The sequence below is a fragment of the Podarcis filfolensis genome, assembly GCF_964270895.1.
Source record: "Podarcis filfolensis genome assembly, chromosome: 10".
Classification (NCBI taxonomy): domain Eukaryota; kingdom Metazoa; phylum Chordata; class Lepidosauria; order Squamata; family Lacertidae; genus Podarcis; species Podarcis filfolensis.
In genome coordinates, this window is record NC_139612.1 from 32,640,287 (window position 1) to 32,665,307 (window position 25,021).

A 25,021-nucleotide genomic window follows, 5' to 3' on the forward strand; every position below is an offset into this window, starting at 1 on the left:
CCCCAATGCAGCTCTAGTCCCACATGACTAGATGAACCAGCATGTGGCAGGGAATATGCCTCTAAATGCTCATTGCTAAAGAAGGGGGCCATACTTCATTGAGATGAAAGGGTTTGCAAAACGCGCATCAAACTGCATTGTTTGAGCAGGGCAGACACAAGATTTGAGATGCTCTTAGATCAGAAAAAGAATGCAGTATTATGTACTTCCTTTTCTAGTTCCTCCCTTTTCTGGAGAACAGTTGTCTAGTGCCACTTAAACATTACGTCAGCACCATTTCAACTGTAGTGAAGGCAGCTCCAGGTCCCACCATGACTAAGGTTTAAATTTTTTTTATAAATTTGGTAATTAAAATTGTCAAATTGCAGTCCTGGGTCCACTTTCTGTCTAGTTCCTTTTAATATGTTGCTAGCAATGGGACGCGGGTGGCGCTGTGGGTTAAACCACAGAGCCTATGACTTGCTAATCAGAAGGTTGACGGTTCGAATCCCCGCGACGGGGTGAGCTCCCATTCCTTGGTCCCTGCTCCTGCCAACCTAGCAGTTCAAAAGCACGTCAAAGTGCAAGTAGATAAATAGGTACCGCTCTGGTGGGAAGGTAAACGGCGTTTCCGTGTGCTGCTCTGGTTCGCCAGAAGCGGCTTAGTCATGCTGGCCACATGACCCGGAAGCTGTATGCTGGCTCCCTCGGCCAATAAAGCGAGATGAGCACCGCAACCCCAGAGTCGGTCACGACTGGGCCTAATGGTCAGGGGTCCCTTTACCTTTACCTTAGCAATGGGCTAGCCTCTGTTGTAGTACTGGGGAACCTGTGGTTTGGCAGATTTCATCGGCCCCAGCCAGGGTGGCCAATGCCAGGGATAATCAGAATTGTAGTCCAGCAACATCTGAAGAAGCAGAAGTTCCTACCCCAGACATGAATACCCTATGTTATTTTGTGAATGGTTGCTTTTTGAAGTGAAGCAAAGAGTAGTAGTCCTCTATTCTCTCCCCCGTCCCCACTCTGAAAGGTAACATAATACTGGCAGTACTCCCTGAATATATTGAATGAAATTTTTTTCTCTTCTTTTTTGTTTTGAAGGCACTTAAGAAGGTTGGGAAATTTGTGAATATCCAAGAAGTAATGGATCAGTGGACACTGCAGATGGGTTATCCTGTTATCACCATCAAGGGAAATGAAACTGCAGAAAATATTGTAGGAATCTCCCAAGAACACTTTATTTATGACCTTGATGTTAAAACCAAAGATCGTGGCCTTGGAAACAACAGGTACTCAACATTTATTGTTAAAAGAATTATGCTTTACCTTATTTTGATGTCATTGTGTTGCGATAATGTATTCTCACAAAACTTGTTAAATGAAAAATTATAACTAAAGTATTGATAGCACAGTATGGCATTCCTGTGATTAAGCCACATTCCTTAAATAAGTTAAATCAGAACACTATTTTTGCTTTTAATCTGCTGCATTTCTATTAAGAGAGATACAGGTATAGAAGTAAAATGCACATCCAGATGGAAGTCTATACTCCAGAACATTTTTGCGCATATTAAAGCTTCTGAGAATAGAACACTATTCTCAGAAGCCACAGAATACTGTTCTTAGAAACGGGTACTTCTAATTTATCCCAGTCACCTTACCCTTTTGTTCACTATGCCAAGGGGCTAGGATTTAAAGAAAGAATAGTTAAACATATATTACATATGAATGGGAAAGTTTTCTTGATTTTGCAGTCTTGAGCTCATACTCTATTCAGCAGCAATATGTAAGTGATAAACAAGACTAGGTCCATTAAATAGAGCGCTTAAGCATTTTATTAGAAAAAAAGGATGCAGGCAAGCTTGTTGGATATTATTGGCCTTATTCCTATGTTGTCATGTCACTCCTATTTAAAGTACTTGGCTTAAATAGGATTTCCTGTAAGTACAAGTTGAAGAGTATACAAATTAGCACAGGCATAAGCAAACTCGGCCCTCCAGCTGTTTTGGGATTACAACTCCCATCATCCCTAGCTAACAGGACTAGTGGTCAGAGATGGTGGGAGTTGTAGTCCCAAAACAGCTTGGGGGCCAAGTTTGCCTATGCCTGAATTAGCAGAAGGGTTTCATCTAGCCGAGTTACTCTAAATTCAACCTTCATTACCTTCCTGTATCTTCTGACACATGTCCCCTTACACATTTATTAATGGGTGCATGCAAAGGTGCTCTCCATAGCTAATAATGATGTCAGCCACCAAAGGAGGTTCAAGAAGCAGAATCTGAGCCCTGAACATCTCTCCACACTCTACAACTTTATCAATACCGCACAAACCCTGTTCTGTTGCTAGGCTCCTTGCGTAGGTTGTTTACTGTTGAGATGTAAGGATGTTTCTGAACATTCTGCGGTATCCCAGCAGCTCTTCCAATAGTTAAATGGGTCATTTCAATAAACGGTGACTTGGTCTCAGGGACTGGACTGAGGAGGAATGGTGGAGGCCGCCCCCCTCCTTCTGAATCTTCCCTGGAGGAGGACGAGGACAGTAAAGATTTACAACGGTGGTTTGCAGAATGTCATGAATCTGAGGCAGAAGAAGGACAAAGCTAGGAGATAATGGAAGAAGAGGAGGGGGGAGCAGAAGAGCCAGAACAGCTGGCTGACACTTTATCATTAGAAAACATTCCAAGCCCCCCTTCTCCTAGACCAGGAGGGCAGTGAAAGTGGGAGAACAGAAAGCGAATAGACAAAGGGCCTCATGCAGCCACTGTATAAGGGGTGGAGCTGCTGTCGACTGAGAGTAAAGTGGGGAGGAGATTACTCGGATCAACACCATTATCCTAGAGACAGCATCCTGCGTCTCTCTCTGTGAATATTGAATAAAATACCTTGGTAAGAGCTTCTTGTATTTCTATTACTGGCAGCCTGCTGTGAGGGAGCGGAGTTGGATTCCCTGAAGCCCGGCACTTGGAGGCTTCTGTAACATCACAGCTGCACAGCCTGTGCCTACAGATGTGCCCCTTATACTAGGTTGAGCAAAATAAGGAGGGGTGGGCTTAATCTAGAAAGAGATGTGACTATGTAGGGCATTGGAGAGGGGTAACAGACGCTTCCCCTTCTGGGGTTAATTGCCACTTTGGAGCAGAAGGTATGTTTGGTCCAAAGTGGAGAAGGGTTTTCAGTTCAAGCAAAAAGACCGCCTGATTACATAGGTACCACTAGGAATGTAGTCATACCATATGTCCATGTAGCACATTGTCTATATTGACTTGCTGTGACTCTTCAGGGTTCTGACAGGGAGCATCCTCAACCCAACTGAGAGATGTTTAGTTTCCACCTGGGACCTTGTGCGTGCAAAACCTATAGGATGTGTTTCCATGTACATTTCCATTACTTGGTGAGCACCTTGCTAATTTATTTGTAATAAACCCATGAGTTTCTCCTGTTTTATTTTATTTCAGCATTTATAAAGTGTTTTAGTCAGAGAATATTAGAGCAGTGCACAGAAACCGAATGTAGAATATAAAGAAGATAGGAAAACAGTGTTAAAGCCCACAATAATTCAGAAATAAATAATGTTTTTTCCCCATCCTTGCCTGCTGCTAGATGATCTGGTAGTGCTGGCTCAGTAGTGGCAATCCTCTGATTTGATTTATGTGGCAGTGTCACTTCACTCAGCTGTCACTGCACCTCATTAATGAAATGCAAAAATAAGAATGTGGGAGGTAGATATTTGGTAGATTAGTCTTCACAAGGGCAGGTTTGGTTATCTCATAGCTTATCTATGATTATGAAAATTTCTACATGGCAGAAAATGTCCCAATTAAACTTAGCAATGCCATGTTTCTCATCCTCAGTATTTGGTCCTGGTTCATTTTCTCTCTCTCCTTTGTTTCTCATTTGATTGACTGTTGAGCTCAGTTTCATTAATAGATAAAAAGCTCTTTCACCATGAAAAATAGATGAAACATGCTTTACTTCAAAATATTTGAAATCATGTATATGCTTTCTTTTTATCACTTTTATAAAGATTAGAAACTGCTACAGACATGAAACATGCATGATATCCACATGCATATCATTCAGTAGCCATGTGCTTTCAGTAGTTTATCATACAAAGTTACATACGAAAAATGAAAATTAAATAACATTGTGCATTAATCACCAGTCTCCATAACTCTGAGAAGAATGTTCAAATCATTGTAAATGATGAGTGGAGTCTAATGTCACTTTGGAACCTATATTTCTAAAACACGGGGAATGTTGCCCATTTCTGCACATACTCATTCTCAAGATAATGATTTTCTCAAGCCCACACATACTTTGTTAGCTTGAACATAAGCTGCCAAGCCCAATATTTTTAAGTCCAACAGTGGCAGGGTAATCGATTTTTGCAAATACGATTTTAGCTTTGGTCCATATTTTAGTAACCATTTCCACGTCTTTATTGTCCACACAGCCATGTAAGTATTTCAAAAGAAATCTTAAGGGGTTACTCGGGAATAGTATAATTTGTTCTATGTACATTTAGTACATTCTAGATACTAAAAAAAAAAACTTTTTAAAAAATCAAGTCCAAAAAAATACAATCTTTGTGCAGTTCACACACTGCCAACACTAACCATGAATCGAATTATTGATCTGTGCAGAGTAAGATACCACTTTTAGAGTGTCTTTCTTTCAAGTTTGTTACTAGCAATTTCTAACCCACATATCTTGAAATTCCTTCTCTCTGTGGTGTCCACGGCACCATACCCTTGTTGGAAGATAGCATAATTCTTCTGACTTCCCATCCTCCCAGACAAGCCCATCTTTTGGACAGAAAGCAGTGTTTATGTAGAGTTCCCTGGAGTGCTCACTCCAGCAGGCCTTTCAAGCTAGTTTTATTTCTTCCCTCCACCCCCTTATCATAGAAAGGATTTAGGATTGGAGACATTAAAATGGGGGAAGGGGGAGAGATGAGAGAGAATCCTGTACTTCTTCCTGGTGTTAGGAGCTGGTGAGGCTCCAGTGAGGATAGCTGATCCACAAAGCATATAGACATCATCCCCCATTACAGCTTTGTGCTGTCACCAAAAGAATACTTCCTTCTCCTATGACTGGGGTTAATGAGAAAGAGAGAGCTTTCCTTCCCTATGAGAAGAGTTTATGGCATCTACAGAGGTCTATCGCTTTCCAAATGGTCATGCAAGAAGAAGAGGGCAGGCCTCGACTTAAAAGAACTCCTTCCCACCACATCTTCTTACTTGAATTATCAATTCTGCACTTATAGACCTTTCACACTAACATGAAACCCAAGGACATGTAAGTCAAGAGCAAATCACCCCAGAATTTCCAATGCTTTGGTGCTCTGGGCTGAGCAGTTTCCAATTATGATCTTGGTGTTCATGGAGCTGGCCTAGCCATGAGGTGTCGTGAATGAGGGCAGAAGAAAGTGCACAAGTGTCAATGTAAATTCAAGTCTGGACATTACAGGCACTTCATAGTTATTCCAAATTCAGGCAGCACCTATCTGCCTCAGTAACACTTATTGTTTTCCTAATCCCATCTACTTTCGGTTACAGTCCTTATTCTAGGCATACTGGGAACCTCCACTGCAATTTCTGAATTTCTCCACCATTAGTCATAATCATCTGCAATAAAAACTTTCAAAACCTCTCCAGCTACACCTCTGGTTCTCCTCTGCCTGTGACTGTCTAGGACTGTAACTTAAATTTCCCCAACATTAGGGAGCGAAATCTAGTCAGTATTTAAGAGTCTGTACCTCCTATATAACTACTGAAAGCCTTCATAGTACAAACTAGTATACTTTGTGTGCTATTTTCCCCCTTCATACTGTTCACTTTCGTTGACTCTGCTGTAGTGAATCATAGATATAATTCCTTGTAAATTCTTTATGGTTACCCAAGGGATCCATTCTGTAGCTCTTCTTCAAGAGGAGCAGCATTTACAAGGAGAACTATCCCTTTTAATGAGGTATAAGTGTACTGTTGACAGAATAAGGCTTCCTGTTCTTTTGATGGGATAAAATAAATATAGTAAGCTTAATGTGTTTTAAGAAAGCATATTGTAGATTTTTTAAAGGTCTTTGAAACCATCCAGTTTTGCATTTCTCTGCTCTAGTTTTGGCAGCAGTGGGAGTATGTCGGCTCTTTCTCTCTCCTTGATATGGCAGCCAAATTGTCTTAAGAACAGAAAGAGGTGGACTAACTTAGCTTCAAATATGTAGTTTACAAATTATGCTGGGTGTTGCTTGTATCACATTCTCAAACTGTGTTGGTGCATCTCAACATCATCATCTCCTTGTCTGTATAGGTACCTGCATTGTTTCAGCCATACTGTTATAGCTACACCTGTGAAATCCTGTTTTCAAGTGGTTTCATTTGTGTGGTTACAATCACCCTAAACTGTGTGGTAGAAACTCCTGACAGTTAAACATTCCAAAAATGCACGTCTTGAGATCATTTTCAGCCACTTCCTTAAATAATATTCAAGATGCACATTGAGAAATATAATGTCAAAGGAGTCTTCGTAGGAGCTGGGTGTCCCCAAGAGGTAACTTCTTGATTATACTTTTCAAGATTATACCTGCCAAGCTACAAGATACAATGCTTTTCAAAATTATATGTGTCTCACTGCAGTAAATAGTTTGAATAGTTTGCCATGGTTTTGGTTTTCATCCAGAATCCAAATGATTAAAAAATAATAATCATTGAGAGAATAAAAAATAGTTGGTTGGCGATTTAGAAAAATAAAGAGCTATGCTGCTGAGAATGTTCCCAGTGATTTGACTTACACTGTTGTTGGAAAGTAGGTATAGAATCAGTTTATTTATAAACTGGGAATTTGGTCCAACCACTAGGCCAGATCCCAACTTGCCCCTGTCTCCACAGGCCTTTGACAGAAGAAAAATGGCTGTTTGCTTGCTTGACTCTAACCATACCTGCAAACAGACAAAGCAGGATTTAACAGTGAGCCCCTTTGATGATTCACTTTCAGCAGCAACCAGCTGATAGTTACTGAAAGCACACCTTAAAGGAGGCCAGTCAGCTTATTAGCGCTGGCAGTGAGCCTCCGCAGCTGCACTTGGGAGCTCCTGGTGGGGAATTTTCGAGTACATCTGATTCAGCAGCCCTGGAAAGGAACAATTGGGAGCTCACTTTAAGCTCTTGATTGGTAGCAACATCCTTACACATGGTGTCAGATGTGAGGCAGGCTGGTGTGGTTTGGGGAAAACTGACTCACAGGCCAAATTGGGACCCACAACAAGCCTCATTAGACCCATGGGGTGAAAGTGAGTGAACACATCTTATGTCCTCCTGTCTCTTGTAATGGCAAGTACTACTGAACATGCAATTTGATACCACATTCAGCTCCCCAACCTCTGCAAATGGCAACCACTGAAGTGCAATGTGTTCAAAGAAACTTGGAACATGTGACATCACAACATGTTCACATTTCTCGACATTATAAGGACAGAGATGAGACATAGGGATGCTGCTTTCAGCAGGAACCAAACATCCTCTATAACATCTAGTTCCAGCATTACTTGTTTATCTTTCTCTTTTTCCATGTCAGTAATTTGCTGATTCGGACATCTAGAATTTCTCCATGCAGAGCAATCCATGGCGGCAGTGATATGGAGAAAATAGCATCTGTCCCAGCATTTCCAAGAATGCAGGCTCCTTTTATTGCCAGCAGTTCATGTGAGCACAAAAGCCCCTTTTTAGCCACCTCAGTAGTACAAGTGACTACTGGGGAACAGCACCTGTATATGTAATTGTGTTTTGTCAGGTGCTTTTCCATGTCATTGAGTCCACATGGTTGCTCCATTTTACAGAGTTTCAGACTTTTGAAGCAGTCCATAGTTTCAATAATAGTTAACATCAGCAAAGCCCACAGATGTCTAGTTGAATGCTTTCACATTCTGTTCCTGTTTCAGGATAACATGAATTTCCCCCCAGCAAGAATTTGACCATTCCTTCTGTTTTAAAAACAAATTTAATGACAAGGTTCAAATCTCTAGTAATTCTCCTGTTAATGATCTTATGTGAGTGTTCCACCATGATGAAAAAGAAATAATAGCATGAGTTTTTGACAGTTCCTGAACTCTAGTTTTATTTATCTTTAATCTTGATGATGAAAAATAATAAACCTGCAAACACAGCCCCAAACTTTCCTTTGTCTATCTCTTTAATTTGACATGGCTTCCCTTGAAGTATGGAATTTTAAACAGACCAAAGACCCCAATGTAGTTTGCCTTCATATTTGTTAAAGCTCTTTTTAAAGGGTGCAGCTATTATTGATTTAAACAAGGAAATTGTATTAATTATAACCCTCTCTTTCTGTGCATCCTAGATTTTTCTGTTTATCCCAGAATTTTATGCCATTGACTCTTGAGTAGTCATATTCATTGAAGTGCTTATAATAAACAGTAATCAGTAATTTGGCTACATGCTCTAATAAGCAGAAAATGTGGAAGAAAATGGGCTTTGAAGTAGGAAATAATATGGGGGGGGAGTGGAAAATAGAATAGCTTCAATGAAAAGCAAAGTAATATTGGAAAAATATGAAGACAGTAATGACTTGAAAGAGAAAACCAACCCCACTTTGGCAAGAGAGATTCTGGCATGCAAGCAACCTTCTGGGCAAATTGCAGATGCCCATCTCCACCCATGTTGCAATGGTAATCCAAACTCTATTGAACTGGCTAAGTGCCTCTTTTGCAGAGACACTCCAACATCTCTTGGTTACTTTGAAAGCAAGGTAAGCAAAGCAAAAACCTTGCAACCCCTGATATTTTAATAATTGTAATAATTTTTCAAATAGAGTTCTTTTCTTTATAAATGGATGGTCAGGAGGATTTTTAAGCAGAGCACTAATATGTACATGCAAGGACCTGTGAGTTTCTTTCCACTGTAGCTGAATAAAAGCAAACCACCATTGGTTTGCATCCCGATGTAATCTTCTGTGAATGGAAAGTCTTTTGATCCAGCAGAGGGATCCTACTGACAGAGGGGGAGACACAACTTCAGCTGATCTCCCATCTCCCTGGAAGCCCTGATGCTACCTCCCACACAGTTCCAGAAGGGACCCACCTCTCTGGAACAGTGTAGGAGGCAGTGGTTGGAGTGGAAGTAGAAATTGGCAAAAGCCACGTCTCCCTGAGATCCTTCCATTCAAGCAATAGCACCACCCACAGGTGCAAAGTCTGGATCCAAGCCATAATGTTTATGCTTTAGTGCAGAAGTGCTGATCAATTATTTCATCCGTGTTCTAATGCAAACGACAGTTTCCTGTTATTCTTTAGGATTGGTGCATTGCTTTTTAAACTGAAAAGCATTTCTGTAATAAGCTTAAATTATTGGCAGGGGTTAATTAATCTTTAAAGAGTAGGTGAAGGAAACAGGAACCATCAAGAGAAGTGCATTAATTGCTTTACAGCAATTCTTTGGCAATTGCTTCTACTTGTTTCTGTTTTCCTAGTTGCATGGTTTTGTTTTCAAGTATTCAGCCTACCATTTAACTGAAAAGCAGTAGTGTTCATGTTTCTTTAATAGTTTATAGCAGCTGTTCATATAACTTAAGCAATATTCAAGTATACGGGCAAATTGTTATAGCAATTAAAATTAATTGCCCCACGATCAGCCGCAGTTCAAATGCCTAGAATAGTATGCTGAGTGTTTCACAACTCTGAAGACAGAACTGTCCAATGACATAAACTTTTAGCCATTAGTATTATCATGTACCTCCAGGAGGCAAGTTTTCTTTCTTGATGATATACAACAATCCAGAATAGGTGATGAACAGTCAGTGAAAAACTAATATTTGCTATATAGTTATCCTTCAGTTCAGATAAAAAATCCATCACTCAGAATTCTGATACCAGGAGAGGAGGACTGAACAACCTGTGGTCCTCCAGGTGTTTCTGGCCTACAAATCCGATCATCCCTGAACATTGGACATGCTATCTGGGATTGATGGGAGTTAGAGTCCAACACAATCTGCTGAAGCACAGGTTCCCCAGTGCTGCAGCAGATGCTTCCTTCTGGGAAGCTCACAAGCAGACCATAAATGCCAGAGCTCTGAATGCTCAGTGGTGTACTGGAGCTTCCACCTGAAAACCACGAGGGATTTGTCCATTGGTGGCCAGTATGGTGGGGCCTCCCAACACCGTCACTGCAGTTAATGGAGATGGCACTGGAGCAGGGCAGGGAGGTTGGGACTTCACAGGCCCATTGGTGGAGCCACTCGGCTGCTCTTGCCAATGCATCTGCACAGCCGCAACTTCACCATCACCCTGCTCCATTCCAGCAGTGTCCAGGTAAGCTGCAGTGATGCTGGTGTTGGGAATGTGTCTCTGTCTCAACACACCAGCCACTACTGGATGTCTCCAATTGCCCCTCTTTTTGATGTCGTCAGTAGATTTTGAATTATACAGAATTTTAAGAGAAACACAAATAACAGACACAATGCCAATTGTCACTTACAGGCATTAATCCTAGTTGCATAATCCCCTCTTGAAGCCGTATAAGCCAGTCACTATCGCCACTTTTTCTGGCAGTCTATTCTATAAGCTAATTATGTGTTGTATGAAGAAGGGCTTTGTTTGTCCTGAATCTCATGCTAATCAAATTTGTTATATGACCTTGAATTCTGACATAATAAGGCAGGAAGACACATTTATTTATATTCACTTTCCCCATACCATGCATTGTTTAATAAACATTTATAGCATGTCCTATTCTCCTCCTACCCGCAAACCCAGTCATCCTTCACTCTAAACTAAAAAGCTGAAACCCTAACCCTTTTGACCACCTTTCCCCCATAAATTTCCAGTTCTATAATCCTTTTTTTTTTTAAAAAAAAAGGAGTTTGGCAACTAGAATTGTACACAGTAATCTTAATGCAGAAGCACCGTGTTTGTATAGAAAGACATCACAATATTGGCCATTTAAGTAACAATTCGTAGTATGGGTTTTCATTTTACATCAATACAAGAAGGCAAGAAGAGCCTTCTGAATCAGATCAATGGCCCTTCTAGTTCTGCATCCTGTTCTCAGTGGCCAACCAGATGCCTATGGGAAACCCGCAAGTAGGATTTGAGCACAAGAACATTTTGGTCTTCCAAAGCATTGTTTCCTCCAACTGTGGACACAGAGTACAGTCATCCTGGCTAGTAACCATTGATAGCCCTGTGAAGTGCTTGACCTTTTTCAATAGACAACTTACCTTTGTACAGGAATGAGTGCCTCCCCTCTGTGTGAGGAGCACTGCTCCCTGTTGTTTTGGGCCAAGAGTGTTACAGGAAAGGAGAACAAGGGTAAGTAAGTAAGAGCTATCCCTCTTCTGGGTCCCCAGCCAACAAGATTTATGTTGTCCTTTCAACCAGCCTTCCAGGGTAGTGGTGCTTCTAGGTTGGTGACAACCAGGCCAGTCCAGCTAGGTACTTGGTAGGGTTCTTGTCCATCACCAGCCTAGAGGGGTGGAGGGGTCACCATCATCTTTGAGGAATAAATCACCATCACCAGGAAACCTAACCACTTGGGATTTAGATTTAAGGGATTGTATCTGAAGTTTGGTCAGAGAGGTGGAGTAGAAATAATGTTCATGTACCACCCTCCCTGCTGCCCAGCCAAGCACCCTTTCTATCCAAGCTGGCACAGATAGGGTGGTGTTATGGGGGACCTGCTGGGCTGCCATAGTAGTACAGCTTGGGATTTCATGGCCACCATGACAAAACCATGATGCTGCCTCAACACATTGCTAACCCGGGACATTGAACTGGGCTTTGCAACAGGGCAGATGGAGAGTGGATGGAATTGGGGGAGGTTTGAATAACTCAGTTGTCATAGTCAGACTACTTCCAGGTAAGATTTGGACTGCCGAGGACAGTTCTCTCCTGCAGTGCTGGGAGCCTCTTAAGATGGCCTGCCCCTAGATGGAAAAGGCTTTCAATACAGTCACTCCTAAGTGCTCTCTCAGGTGTGGTAAAGACTGTGATGCCCCTTCGTTTTGTGGGGAGTTAAAAGACAACAAAACAACCCAGTAGAGAGATACAGCTTAAGTGAGGCAAGTACCACAATGAATTCAACCAGACAAAAGTGAGAGGACATAATGCCTACTATGTGGTGGTGATGAGAGAAAATAAATCCTATTTTGCTGCCTCCATTGCATTCCCAAGGAACCGCGCAGCCAAACTGTCCCAAGTGATGAAGTCTTTCTTGAGAACTAGCCCAGAGGAGAGGGGAATGGCATCTTTGGAAGCCTGCTGTTCTAAGTTTGTAAAGCACGTTGAGAATGAAGTCACTTGTATTTGCTTGGAATGGGATTCTCTTCTTGATACGATCCCTGTGGAGTTGTTCAGAGCAGTGGCAAGTCAGACTTTGTGGGATCAGTTTCAATTGTTGTTGCTTGAAGATGTGGAAAATACGTTTCAACCGCATGTAGTCTTGGCTTTCGCCCATCATAGTCAGTAACGTGTAACTTGGTGGGTTTGTGTTCAGTGTGGGTTCAGTAGGTAATTAATGCTGGGTTACATCAGGGAGTGTATCTACTGCCTTTAAGTTGCACTGTCATCCCATGATTTTCCTCTTGACAGCGGCATCATGCCAACAATTTCCTCTCCAGTTCTGTCATTCTTCTGGCATATCTGAGAAGTTCTGCCAGCGTCTACTTTGCCTGTAGCTATTCTCAAATCCCACTGGTACAGAAGAGCTGCTGCCAAATGCTACAGCCCTTCATCCAGTAGATTTTATGTATATGATTGTGCCCTACATTATATAGTAATATAATATTACTATGTAGAGTAAAAGGAGAAAAGAAAATCTGTGTGTGATGGCTATCTGTCAGAAAACTCACCAATGCTAGCATATTCACCAGCCAGTGCCTTTAGTGAGGATATACGATGGTATACTCAAGTACAGAAATTATTGCAGACATATTTTTAACTCCGATATCACTTAAAACATCTTTTTTTCAAAAAGTAAATTTTACCTTAATGGAAATTTATGACAGTATTATGTATTTTATTATATAACTGGATGCAATTTAAAATCTGTTACATTGCACTTCATCTTAAAGTGGCAATAAAAGATGGACTGCAGTCCAGTATAATCAATGAAGTTTAAGCACATAACCATGTTCTGAATTGCAGCTATAGTAAAAAGCCAGCCATACCGATCCACGATCATGTCTTCTCTTTTACTGCTTTGTATTTTAATATACTGACTACTTAGCTCTTTCAGTCCTTCCTAATAATCCAAAGTCACTGACCTCTCAGTAAATTTAATAGCATTGTTTCTTTTCTGTGAATCCCACTTGGCTCACCGTTATCCTTTGCATTTGGCAGAGAGGGCAGGGCGTGTGTGAATAATATGGCCGCGTATTCATCTTTGAGTCACAAAGAGCCAATCATCTGAGGTGGTTATTTCTCCTGTTGAGAACATTTCCCAACAGTAGAATTAGTTTCCTCTTAGCTAGCTATTCTAATGATCAAAAATTCATTGTACTAAATTAAATTTCTGTGTCTCGGGTCAGAGCTACATTTTACATTGGCAAGTATTTGTCCCCAAACCTGTGCTTGCCAGGGTAGTATGACGTAGATCAGGGATGTCCAACAGGTCAATAGCAATCTACTGGTAGATTCCCGGGAGGTTTTGGTAGATCACGGTTGATCGCTGGATCCCTTTCCTCAGCATATGTAAAATTCGGTCTGCCCTTCATTGTTGCACGATCTGCAGAATGGAAGACGGAGTTTACTCAGTGAGGCTGTTTGTTTCCCTAGCGATCTGTTGGTGAGTGGCTGTTCCCCTTTCTCCCTTGAGCTTAGGCTTGAATTCTCAAAAATTGGGGCTTCCCTCCTCCCTAAAAAAAGCTAAACAACTTTGACCTGAACCCCCCAAAAGGGGGTATATAACTGCCAGTTGTTAATTCTGTGAGTAGATCACAGTCTCTTGGGAGTTGGCCACCCCTGACATAGACAGACTGGGTCATTTGTAGGGGAGAATCAGTAAGTGGGATTTTAAACTTTACAGTCTTGGAACTAAGCTGGGTTGCTGCTGCTGTTGTATTAAAGTAAAATACAGTATGACCTTCCTCCTGCTAATTATCTCCTGCAAATGGTACTTCCCCATCAGGATTACAAGTTAAACTTGAGGCTGGGGACCTGGTGTTTGCCTCAAAACATATGGTTCCATTTCTAGAAGTTCACACACCACAAAACTCCTGGTGGGCGGGGTGCGTGTGTGTGTGTATGCGCATAAGAAAGAGGGGGCTTATCTCTCTCCCCCCTCCCTTCCCCAGCCCCTCCCGTCCCCCTGCCTACTTAGGGTGCTGCTGAGAGGCAGAGGCTGGTGGCGGCGGCAAAGGAACAAGCAGCCCGAAAGTGCTGCTTTTGGGCTGCTCGTTCCTCCTCCGGCACTCGCAAAGGCAGGCACAGGAGCCGCGCTTGGCAGAGCGGCAGCAGCAAACAGCTTGCTCCAACGAGGGGCTGCTGCTCAGCCCAGCCCCCTTCCTCCTCTTGGGCACGTGCAGCCGCCACTCGCCCATTGGCCAGGGCCTTCAAACCTTAGCAGGCAATTGGCCAGTGATTTGCTGCACCAGGAGGAGGGAGGAGGTTCTGCTGCGGTGAGGGAGAGGGGAGAAAATGTTGGGAGGGGGAATGGCACCTGCGCTGCAGGAAAAAACCTATGGAATCCCCATGCCAATCCTTGGAACAGGCCATGGGCCTTAGGTTGCCAACCTCTGCTTTATAGTAGGGTTAGGGAAACTGTGGCTCTTCCTGTGGTTACTGGATACAAGTCCCATCTCACCCAATTTTTGCTCATGCTAGCTGGGTCTGATGGTTGTTGAAGTCCAACATACATGCACACATAATTTTATTTGTATTCCGCCTTTCCAGAGTTCAAACCATGCTCAGGGTGGCATGCAACATGAAAAAAAGACCTAACATAACACAATTAGTCGTAAACAATGAATAAAACATAAAAACTGAACAAAACTGAATGGTTTTCACATAAATCACAGCAAGAACCCCTTTCCCAATGAAAACTCCCAACACCCCAGCCCAAGCGTCTGTTCAGCAGCCTCAGCTTTCGTAGCTGGAATCACTGAGAGCCCTGCACTCCCAAGCAAGGTAGAAAAGACTTGCAAAGCAGGGAGCAGGTTTTCCAGGTCTCACAACCAAGATAACATTGCTGAGAATCTTGTTCCCACCTATTGACATATACAATCTCCTTAAATCTGAAATGGTGACCCTCATCTGTATGTTTACATACAACTGTATTTGCAATACTATTTAAGATTGTGTGTATGGCCCCTCACTTTGGTTGATATATTTTGGAGAAGAACTGCTGTGGCTGGATATGTTCTTTTTTATCTTTTACTTATGAGAATAGAGTATACATCATTCTGCAGAAACCACGTCTAATATTAAAAAGGGTATTCAGTATAAAGCAGCTCCTGTTGCAAATGACTGCATAAAGCTTTGGGTCCATTATTCATGTATGAATTTTATACTATTAATAAACTAGAGCTTGATTTCACCAGTATGTTACATCTGTGTAAAATGGGTATAAACTGTAGCATTTTACACTTGATTTACAGAAATACGAATAATTATACAAGGCTGTAAGCAATTGAGGATAAAATTTTATCGTCAGCAGCCTTTAAGAAGATACTAAAAATGGCAGTAGTAGAAATGTATATTGTCACTAAAACCAAAGCATATGCTTGCTCTAGATTATCTTCTCCCTAAATTAATTTCAGTTATACTCTTCTTACTATTGGAAATCATTCCTCTGTTTTGTAACTTTATTTTTTACTAGAAACTATCTTGTAATGATAGTATGTAAAAAAGGGGGGGGCATCACTGTCTTTTTTGAAAGATGAATGACATTCTTATTGTTTTGTTGCCAATAGCAAATTTATTTGAAAGGCAAAGTAACATTCGAATCAACATCTTTGCTCTACTACTGAAATTGTTTGATTCCTTTGATGTAATCCCTGATTGCTGTAAAGTGAGAAGAACCAGTTCAGTATTTTTGTTCTTAGATCGCCCTCCTTTGTCTTGCAGCTACTTGTGGCAGATCCCATTAACAATTGCAGTAGGAAATACGAGCCACATCTCATCAGAGGCAATTATATGGGTGTCTAACAAATCAGGTAAAAATAAACTTTCCTCCCAGTGGAATCTCATAAAGCATTCATGTGTTTTTTTCCCCTGAACTGTTTCTTCACAATTGATCTTAGGACATTGATTAGCTGTGCTAAACTTTATTCCTGCTGCTGAAAAATGAATGGTAAGAAAGACATTTTTGTTTTAAAGGAGGAAATGAAAGAAGAGTGTTGTTAATTTTAACAAAAGTCAAAGAATAAATTGAAGAGGCTTTAGACTACAGAGATACTCTGAGGAAGGTGAAATCTTATATTGGGCCCCATGTATGGAACGCCTACATGCAACTCATTCCACTTAATCCAGACCCTGAATAAAGTATAGTTGATGCTTATAGAGGGTTTGTGTTTCGTTTTGAAAATGAGGCACAGTGAAGACTGTGGTGTCTTTATTTACACATACAGTGGTACCTCAAGTTAAGTACTTAATTTGTTCCGGAGGTCCGTACTTAACCTGAAACTGTTCTTAACCTGAAGCACCACTTTAGCTAATAGGGCCTCCTCCTCCTGCCCCCGGAGCACGATTTCTGTTCTCATCCTGAAGCAAAGTTCTTAACCTGAAGCACTATTTTTGGGTTAGCGGAGTCTGTAACCTGAAGCGTATGTAACCTGAAGCGTATGCAACCCGAGGTACCACTGTATATGCAACCTAAGCCTGTGCTAGAGGGACTCACAGCATTAATTTCCCAAAAGGGGTCTTACTTCTCCAATAGCTACATTATTGGAGTCAAACAGTAATCAGACATTGCTCTCTCCAGTTTGCTGCTTTACTTCCAGGTCACATTACTGCTACTCAACTCTAAACTCTGGCTTCATCTTCTAACTAACCACAAGCTAAGAGAGGGGCGCCACCCATTTGCCATCTCACACAAAGCCCCTTTCTTCTGTTTCCTTAACGGCCCATCACCCAGTGTATCACACTTCAACACAGGAATACACGCTGACTTGTATTTTAACACTTGCTGGATCTACGGGTTTGAAGTATCTCACATACAGCCTACGTTCTCCCCACAAACTCATAATCCTATATTAGACCCCATGTACAGAGTTCTTACATGAAACTTATTTCACTTAATTCAGAGACTGAATAAAATATAGTTGGGGCAATAAATATACAAAACAATATAATGTACCAAGCTCATGACCAGTGTAATGTAGTCTAAAATTCATAAAAATCCACATCATTATTAGTCCATTAGAGAATTGCTGATTCTTCCTTGTCTCCTGATACCCCAAAGAGCTTCTAGTGGCCTTAACATAGTTACTGGATGTTGGGCTTTATGACATTCACATTCTTACAACCATCTTTTGCCACCACCAGGCATATTAGGCTCTGATATAGCTGTAATAACAAATCAATTCCATGATGCTTAGTGTTGCTTTCAGATTATGCTTTTGTATTACTCTGAAACAGAAAGGAAACTCATTTTGCAAGTGGTATATGCTGCTTCTGATTGCTGTTTTTCTCATTTTTGCTACTAAATTTATATCACAGCTGAAGTGGCACAGTCTGTTCGAATGGCAAGATACAAATAATAATAATAAATTCCTTCCCATAGGTGGAAAAAAGGAAAAACTGAACTCATTTCATAGAATAGAAAAGTTATTTAAAAAATTCTTCCTCAGTGAAGTAAGGTGAAAGGAAGCAATCACCTAGTCTAAGTGTCTTTTTGCTCTTTAACAGACCATTAAGTAGTAATAATATCTCATTGTGTCCTCTCATGTATAAGTGAGATCTAAGAATACAAACTTTCTAATTGAACGAATAAGGTATGGCTTTGGCTGCAGAAGGTTGGGTCAGGTTATTTGGCCATTATTATATCATATTGGTGCCATCCTTGATGCCTTCAGTTAATCTGTTGCTTTGTCTTTTTTCCTTGCCCTCATTTGCTTAATCCATACATATTTCACATTCTCAGAATTCAAGTTCACTGATGGTATCAAGAAAAAAAAACAAGCCAACAATAACTAGGATCACAGCAGTCACTGATCAACTATTATATATATTTCTAAGAAAGTTTATAAGAAGTTATCAAGCTGTGAATAAAACTAATTCATTTGGAAGCAGTATTTATTCATGAGCAATTCCTTTAACTTCATTTATATGCTAATCAAGATGCAGATAGCCTGAGTGGGTTAGAAAGGACCATGGGATCTTAAGTATGAGCAAAGTTAAAATCAATAGCAACTGTGATTTTAAATGCTAGTCAGTGTATACAACAAATAGAACAAATGGCTGGCTGATCTAGCCCAGTAATAAGTGAGAAGTCCCACAAGCCTTTACTGAGTGGTAAAAAGTGCCCAATTGGTAAAAGAACAAAAGAGACAAAAATGAATTATTCTTCTTTGTTGGGAGGGGTATTTAGATGTCCATAGTTATAACTTTTTGCTAGGGACGCGGGTGGCGCTGTGGGTAAAACCTCAGCGCCTAGGACTTGCCGATCGTCAGGTCGGCGGTTCGAATCCCCGCGGCGGGGTGCGCTCCCGTTGCTCGGTCCCAGCGCCTGCAAACCTAGCAGTTCGAAAGCACCCCCGGGTGCAAGTAGATAAATAGGGACCGCTTACTAGCGGGAAGGTAAACGGCGTTTCCATGTGCTGCGCTGGCTCACCAGATGCAGCTTGTCACGCTGGCCACGTGACCCGGAAGTGTCTGCGGACAGTGCTGGCCCCCGGCCTCTTAAGTGAGATGGGCGCACAACCCTAGAGTCGGACACAACTGGCCCGTACGGGCAGGGGTACCTTTACCTTTAGTTATAACTTTTAATAAGATTGCTAGGTTCTAATAGCAGAAGATATACCAGGTGTATGGGAAAAGGATGGTCTGTAGGGATTACTCTCCCTGACAGTTGTGTTGTATGGATAACCAAGCATGTTTAATAAATTGCCTTTATACAGCTTCTATTGAAATTTACTTACCTTTGGTTAAGGAGTGGTAGTCGGTGTGGTAGTCCTGCCAGCAGATTTGGAAAAGCTAACATATTGATTGTGACAGCCTTCCTGGGTGTGGGATCCTTCTGAAACTTCACAAATATCAAAGGAGATTAGAGGAAACTGAAATTCTCACCTCCCCTTTCTTCAATATAACACCTGCAGTACCACATTTAGTAGTAGTTTAACATTTACAGATTTAGAAAGGTTCCCTTATTGTTTTGAAGAGTGCATTCTTTTTTTGAGAGTGGCTGGATTGAAATATTTGTGGTACGCTTTTACATGGTGGTCTTCAGCAATTTCAGGCCTCAAGCAGCCTCCTTGAATCAGCACTAGCAGCCCATTTATATTACCACCACCAGAATATATAAAACACCAGGGCATCACTTCCTATAGGTAGAGACTCCCAGAAGGACTTTCTGATGGTGCAAGGTTCCACATCCTACAAGCTTTGTACTGTAAAAGCACATAGCATTATCAACTTGAAAGGCCTTTTGACATCAGGGGATCATGCTCAAACTCTACCTCCTTTGAGCTTCCTATTGCCACAGTTTTTCATTTCCCCCACTCTACTCCCAGCCCCAGCTTTTTATTTAATTAAGTAATGAATGAAAAGGCATAAGCAAGCATTCCCTTTGTGGGATTTGATAGACGGGTGATTGAAACCGAATCTTGTGAAAGAGCATCTTCTCTTCCATAAGACTTTTATCAATCAGAATTGCCCCTGAATGCAATAAATAACTAATAAATAACCCTGGAAGTCGAATGGAATCCATTCTGGAAGTCTGTTTGACTTCCAAAATGTTCGAGAACTAAGGAGCGGCTTCTGGTTGGCTGCAGGAAGCTCTTGCAGCAGCCAATAGGAAGCCGTGCCGGACGTTCAGGTTCCAAAGAATGTTTGAAAACCGGACAATCACTTCTGGTTTTCAATCATTCAGGAGCCAGAATGTTCGACTCCCAAGGCATTTGAAAACTAAGGTACGACTGTATGTGTTTACTACTTGAAAGGCTAGATTCATTTTAAACAGAGAGTATTGTACGCCACTGCATCAGTGTGTAGTGAACTCAAAATGCATAAATTATATTTACACTTACCTTACAGCGTTTTTTATAGTAGTTTTAACACTAATCCTAAATGTATGTTTACTAGGAATTAAGCCCCCCTGAACATAGTGGGAACTACTCCTGAGTAAATGTGCATGCACTTGCATTGTACATGTATCAACTGACCAAAGAGTAAATTACTATAGGTTGGAGCGGAAGGTTGTGGGTGCCTATGCTAAGAGTCAGGGGGTCCTCCTGAACCATATGGCTGATATCATGAAGCGCTGCACGGAAGGGTTAGTAAAATATTTCTCATGCAGTAACTTAATTACTCACATGTAGGGTTCTCAGTGTTACATTTCATGAAGCCTACAACAACAGTTTTGTATGAATTGCATACAATGTAACATCTTACATTTGTAAGGGAGATGAGTAGGGTTGGGTTGTGGAAATTCAAAAAACAGCTTTGTAGCTAAGAGTTTATACACAATCCTAATGTTTACAGACTTGTCCCTGTACAATGAAGAGTGGTAGGTCAGCTGCTTATCAAATGTAACAGCAAGCATTTGTCCTTCCAACATCCAAAATACTAGTCATTTTGTTCCATACACTTCTGGAAGGTGTTTGCCTGCTAGAAAACAACTGAGCTATATGCCCATGTATTCTAGAATGCATGTTTTTTGCAAGCACAAATGGGCCTGAATTCATGTCCTGTTAAACAAAGTTTCAGACAATACTCTAAAACCACCCTCCATATTTTGAACAAACAAAAATAACAAAGAAAAGTTAGTCACCATTATTAGATATTTATATCTTGCAACAATTCTATGCATAGGATAAATATTATTTTTGGATAAAATGAGCTTCTACCTTCTTTTGTTACCAACGTAACTTTTCAGTAAATATTTCTGATAATTAGAGAAATTGCACATGATTTCAATGAAGTAAGCACACGAGAGATGCATTGGTAAAGAAAGCGCGATCTATAGAAATGTTGAGAAAGGCTCAGACATAAAATTCTAGTAAATTATATAGAACTTTGTGAAGAACATTCATCAGACAACCTTTACAATAACCTCCTACTTATTTGAACTAGAATAACATGAAAAGATTCCTACTTTCCTTTGTAGGAAAAGGTCAAAATAATCATGCCCTTATCTAAAAAATAATAATGGATTGTGATTGTACTGAAAACTTACTGAAAACCATGATAACAGAAACACTTTTCTTTTTCTTTTCTTTAAAGATACTGCTGTAGCTTTCCTTTATCAAAGAAATGTGTAGTGATGAAATAGGTGTTTTGAAGCTGTCATCTTTGACTGGCAGGTTTTCATACTACTTCATAACATGTATGAAAATAGTCTGGAATCTAGGTAGCTAGACTCTAGATAGTTTGTGGCCAATATTAAGTTGATCTAATCTACAAAGGTTATATGCATACAACTGTGATTATGCCATATTCATTTCTTGGTAAAGGACTGGAAGGGAGGTGGGCAGACTTCAGGCTTGTAGAAACTCCTTTGTTTTTTTAATCAGAAACAAAGATTTTACTGGAGCCTAGTATATAATACAAGCACCTAGAATGAAAGAATTCTGGAGCCATGGCTTTTTTCTGAGTTCCAGAACTGAGCAAAGTTCACTGTCTTTCCATACAAAAATCTACTTCTGGATACTGTCCCACTTCTATTTTCTCTATTTCAGTAGGCTAATTTTTGGGGGTGAGGTGTCATTTGTTGCAATATTTCGAATTGGATCTTGCAGAATGTCAAGCATTTAAAAAAATAATAATCCCACCCCCAATTTTTTTTTAAAACAACACATGCTTTCCCAACTCACAGACATTTTGTACTTTTAAACTAAGCTCCAAGACACTGTTTGTCTTCCCCAATTAGCTGTTTGCCTATTTTTATTTGATTTACTGAATTTAAATTTTACTGAAGTGCCTATTTGTGTAGGTGAACACCCCCAGACAATAGTGTGTGTGTGTGTGTGTTTACTTACATCATTTTTGGTGGGGGGCTTTGAAGGGAAAGAGGATCATTAAGATTACTTTAAAAAAAGAAGTGTTTTCCAATCCTGAAGCAGTTACCACTCATTAAAAGCTTGATGGGCTAAATAGGACAATTAATTATGCTAAAAAAGAAGAGGGAGTGACTTTATAGAAAGGCATGCTGGGACATGTGTTTATTTTCAGATCCTATGAATCTGGCAACATGTTGATACAGATGCTGATGGAAATAGTGCTTGCAGATTGATTTGACCTGGAATAATTTATTATATAAGAGTACTGATGGTTGTAGACAGTTTGGTGTGGGGAGACAACCGGGATAGTTCATTTGGTAGAGTATGAGACACTTAATCTCAGAGTTGTGGGTTTGACATTGGGCAAAAGATTCCAGCATTGCAGGGGGGGACTTGATGACCCTCATGATTCCTTCCAACTCTACAATTCTATGTTCTTATGCCTGAGTGCAGAACGATGAAGATGTATTCTTTACATAAAGGGTGGTGACCAAACCATTTTATTTAGAACAACCTGGAGCACACATTAGGCCCACTTCAACAGCCTCAAGACCTAGGTGTGAATAATCTTATCCTGCCTTAATTATGTCAATTTACAGCCTGCCTTAGTTGATATGTTACTATCCATTTAAGTTAAAACTAAGTAGAACTCTGGTGAAAGAAGAGGAAGTCTGGGCTTCTGGGGTGTCTGAGAAGGGGTTCTAGGTCTGCTGAGTCAAGTGCAGTTTTAGGACTCTGTTAAACTGCAAGAATAGGTCTGGATGAAAATAAAAGTTTGTTCACGTGCTCCTTGTGTGGACTGTAACATTGGCTCCTGGTCTTTTCCATCAAACCTGGCCTGGAACTGCTCCAGGCTCTGACTGGATTCTGTTAACATTACGGTGACTTTTTAGATTTTTAAAAACCCTTTGTAGGTTTCTTAAAAGTTCCAAAAGCAAATCAGTTAATGTGTGTAAAATGTTTACTGCATTTTGAAAACACTTAACAATAGAAAACACATGCATAGAAAGCTGGGGGCACTGACAAAGCAAATTAATAAATGAATCTGCACTTTTATATATCTCTATATACTATATTTTTACTACTAGTCCAGCATCAAACTGTTTTCAGTGGCCTTTTCTAAAGGTTCTAAAGGGTGCATGAAACAGGAGGGGGGCACAAAGAAATGAAAAAGGAGGAAACTCATGTGCAGTAAATGATGGGGGGGTAAGGGGCAAAGTGTTGGTTTTAAGCTACAGCATAAGTTTGAGTAAAACATGGGCTGAAAGAACACTGAAAGGTAAATTGTGAAGCTGCAGTAGAAATTTGAATAAAGCAGGGATAAAATCATGGTGTTGACCATCTTTAATAGGCCATGTGTAGTATGATTGTTTTTCACTCTCTCACTAAGGCAAAGGGTATGCCCCAAAGAGACTTTGGGAATAGCTCAATGAATATTTGGATGAAGCAGTGTGCAACAGCTGTGGAAAAAAAATGCAAATTTCATTTTATAAATAATTAGGAGTGGGGACTGAAAAGAAAACTTTCAATATCATAACTCCATTACATAAATCTATGGTATAGCCAGACTTGTAATACTGTGTACAGTTCTGATTGCCTGAGCTGAAAAAGCATATTGTAGAACTGGGAAAGGTTGAGAAATGCACAACCAGAATGATCAAAGGGCTCGAATAACTTCCCCATGAGGTAAAGATGGGACTTTTAGTTTAGAAAAAAAAGGGGGACATCATAGAGGTTTATAGGAATCTGCATGCTGTGGGAAAAGCAAATATAGATTTGTTTTTCTTCATCTCATAGTATTGGAGCCCATGGCTATCCAGTGAAACTGAATGTTGGAAGATTCAGGACAGACAAAAGAAAGTTTTCATTCATATAAGCACATAGTTTAAGGTGTAGTGATTGTCACCAACTTGGATAGCTTTAAGGGAGGATTAGACAAATTCATGGAGGATAGGCTTTCAGTGGCTGCCAGCCATGACGGCTATGTTCTGTCTCCATGGTTAGATGCAGTATGCTTCTGAATACCAGTTTCTGGAAACTACAGGAATGAGGAGTGCTGTTGTGTTGAGGTCCTGCTCACAGGCTTCCCATAAACATTTGGTTGGCCACTGTGAGAACAGGATTTTGCACTAAATGGGCCTTTGGCCTGATGGTTCTTCTATCACTTTATACAGGCATAGGCAAACTCAGCCCTCCAGATGTTTTGAGACTACAATTCCCATCATCCCTGACCACTGGTCCTGTTAGCTAGGGATGATGGGAGTTGTAGTCCCAAAACATCTGGAGGGCCGAGTTTGCCTATGCCTGACTTTATACTTGGGCTGCATATAGTGTGGGTGAGGTTAATTTGTGCAACAAATCAACTCAGAGTGGAACTGCATCTTGTTTGCAATCCATATGTCATAAAGGCTCCCTCTCCCTTGCATTCCAGCCTCACTTTGGTCCACGAATCGGATATTTAGAATTAAGCAAGCATTGTCCAGCCGATTTAGTGACTATGGTTCAATTCCTTTATTCACTTCGGATGCAATTAAGTCCTCATGATATAATTTTCCTCCATCAGTTTCATGTGGTGAACATTCTTCATGAATGAGCTCTGTCGTGGCAACAGTTGGTCTTTGCCGCCTCAGTGGTAGACACTGAGAACTAACAAGCTTCCTGATGTGATAAATACTAGCTGTCACCATTTGAGGGTGCAGTTATAAAATAATATTCACCACATGAAACTGATGAGGTAGAGCTTTATCTTGTAACATATTTATCACATCAGAGATGAATGTAGGAATTTTGTCCTAAGCCGAATTAAAGCCAGCTACCTGGTTTGGAATTTATTAAAATCTTGTTGGTAGAGAGAACTAGCATTTGGGCTTCAGTTTTTATT

The 25,021-nt window shown here is 40.7% G+C and overlaps 1 protein-coding gene across 2 annotated transcripts in view; it reads left to right on the forward strand.

The window, feature by feature from the left end:
* The window catches only part of TRHDE (thyrotropin releasing hormone degrading enzyme), a 203,791-nt gene that overhangs the window by 142,914 nt on the left and 35,856 nt on the right, over nt 1-25,021 (forward strand). For both annotated transcript variants that reach the window (XM_083574427.1, XM_083574428.1), the window contains 2 exons: nt 1,081-1,268; nt 16,049-16,137. In XM_083574427.1, the coding sequence (XP_083430553.1) occupies nt 1,081-1,268; nt 16,049-16,137 (277 nt within the window). The remainder of the gene's footprint in view (nt 1-1,080; nt 1,269-16,048; nt 16,138-25,021) is intronic.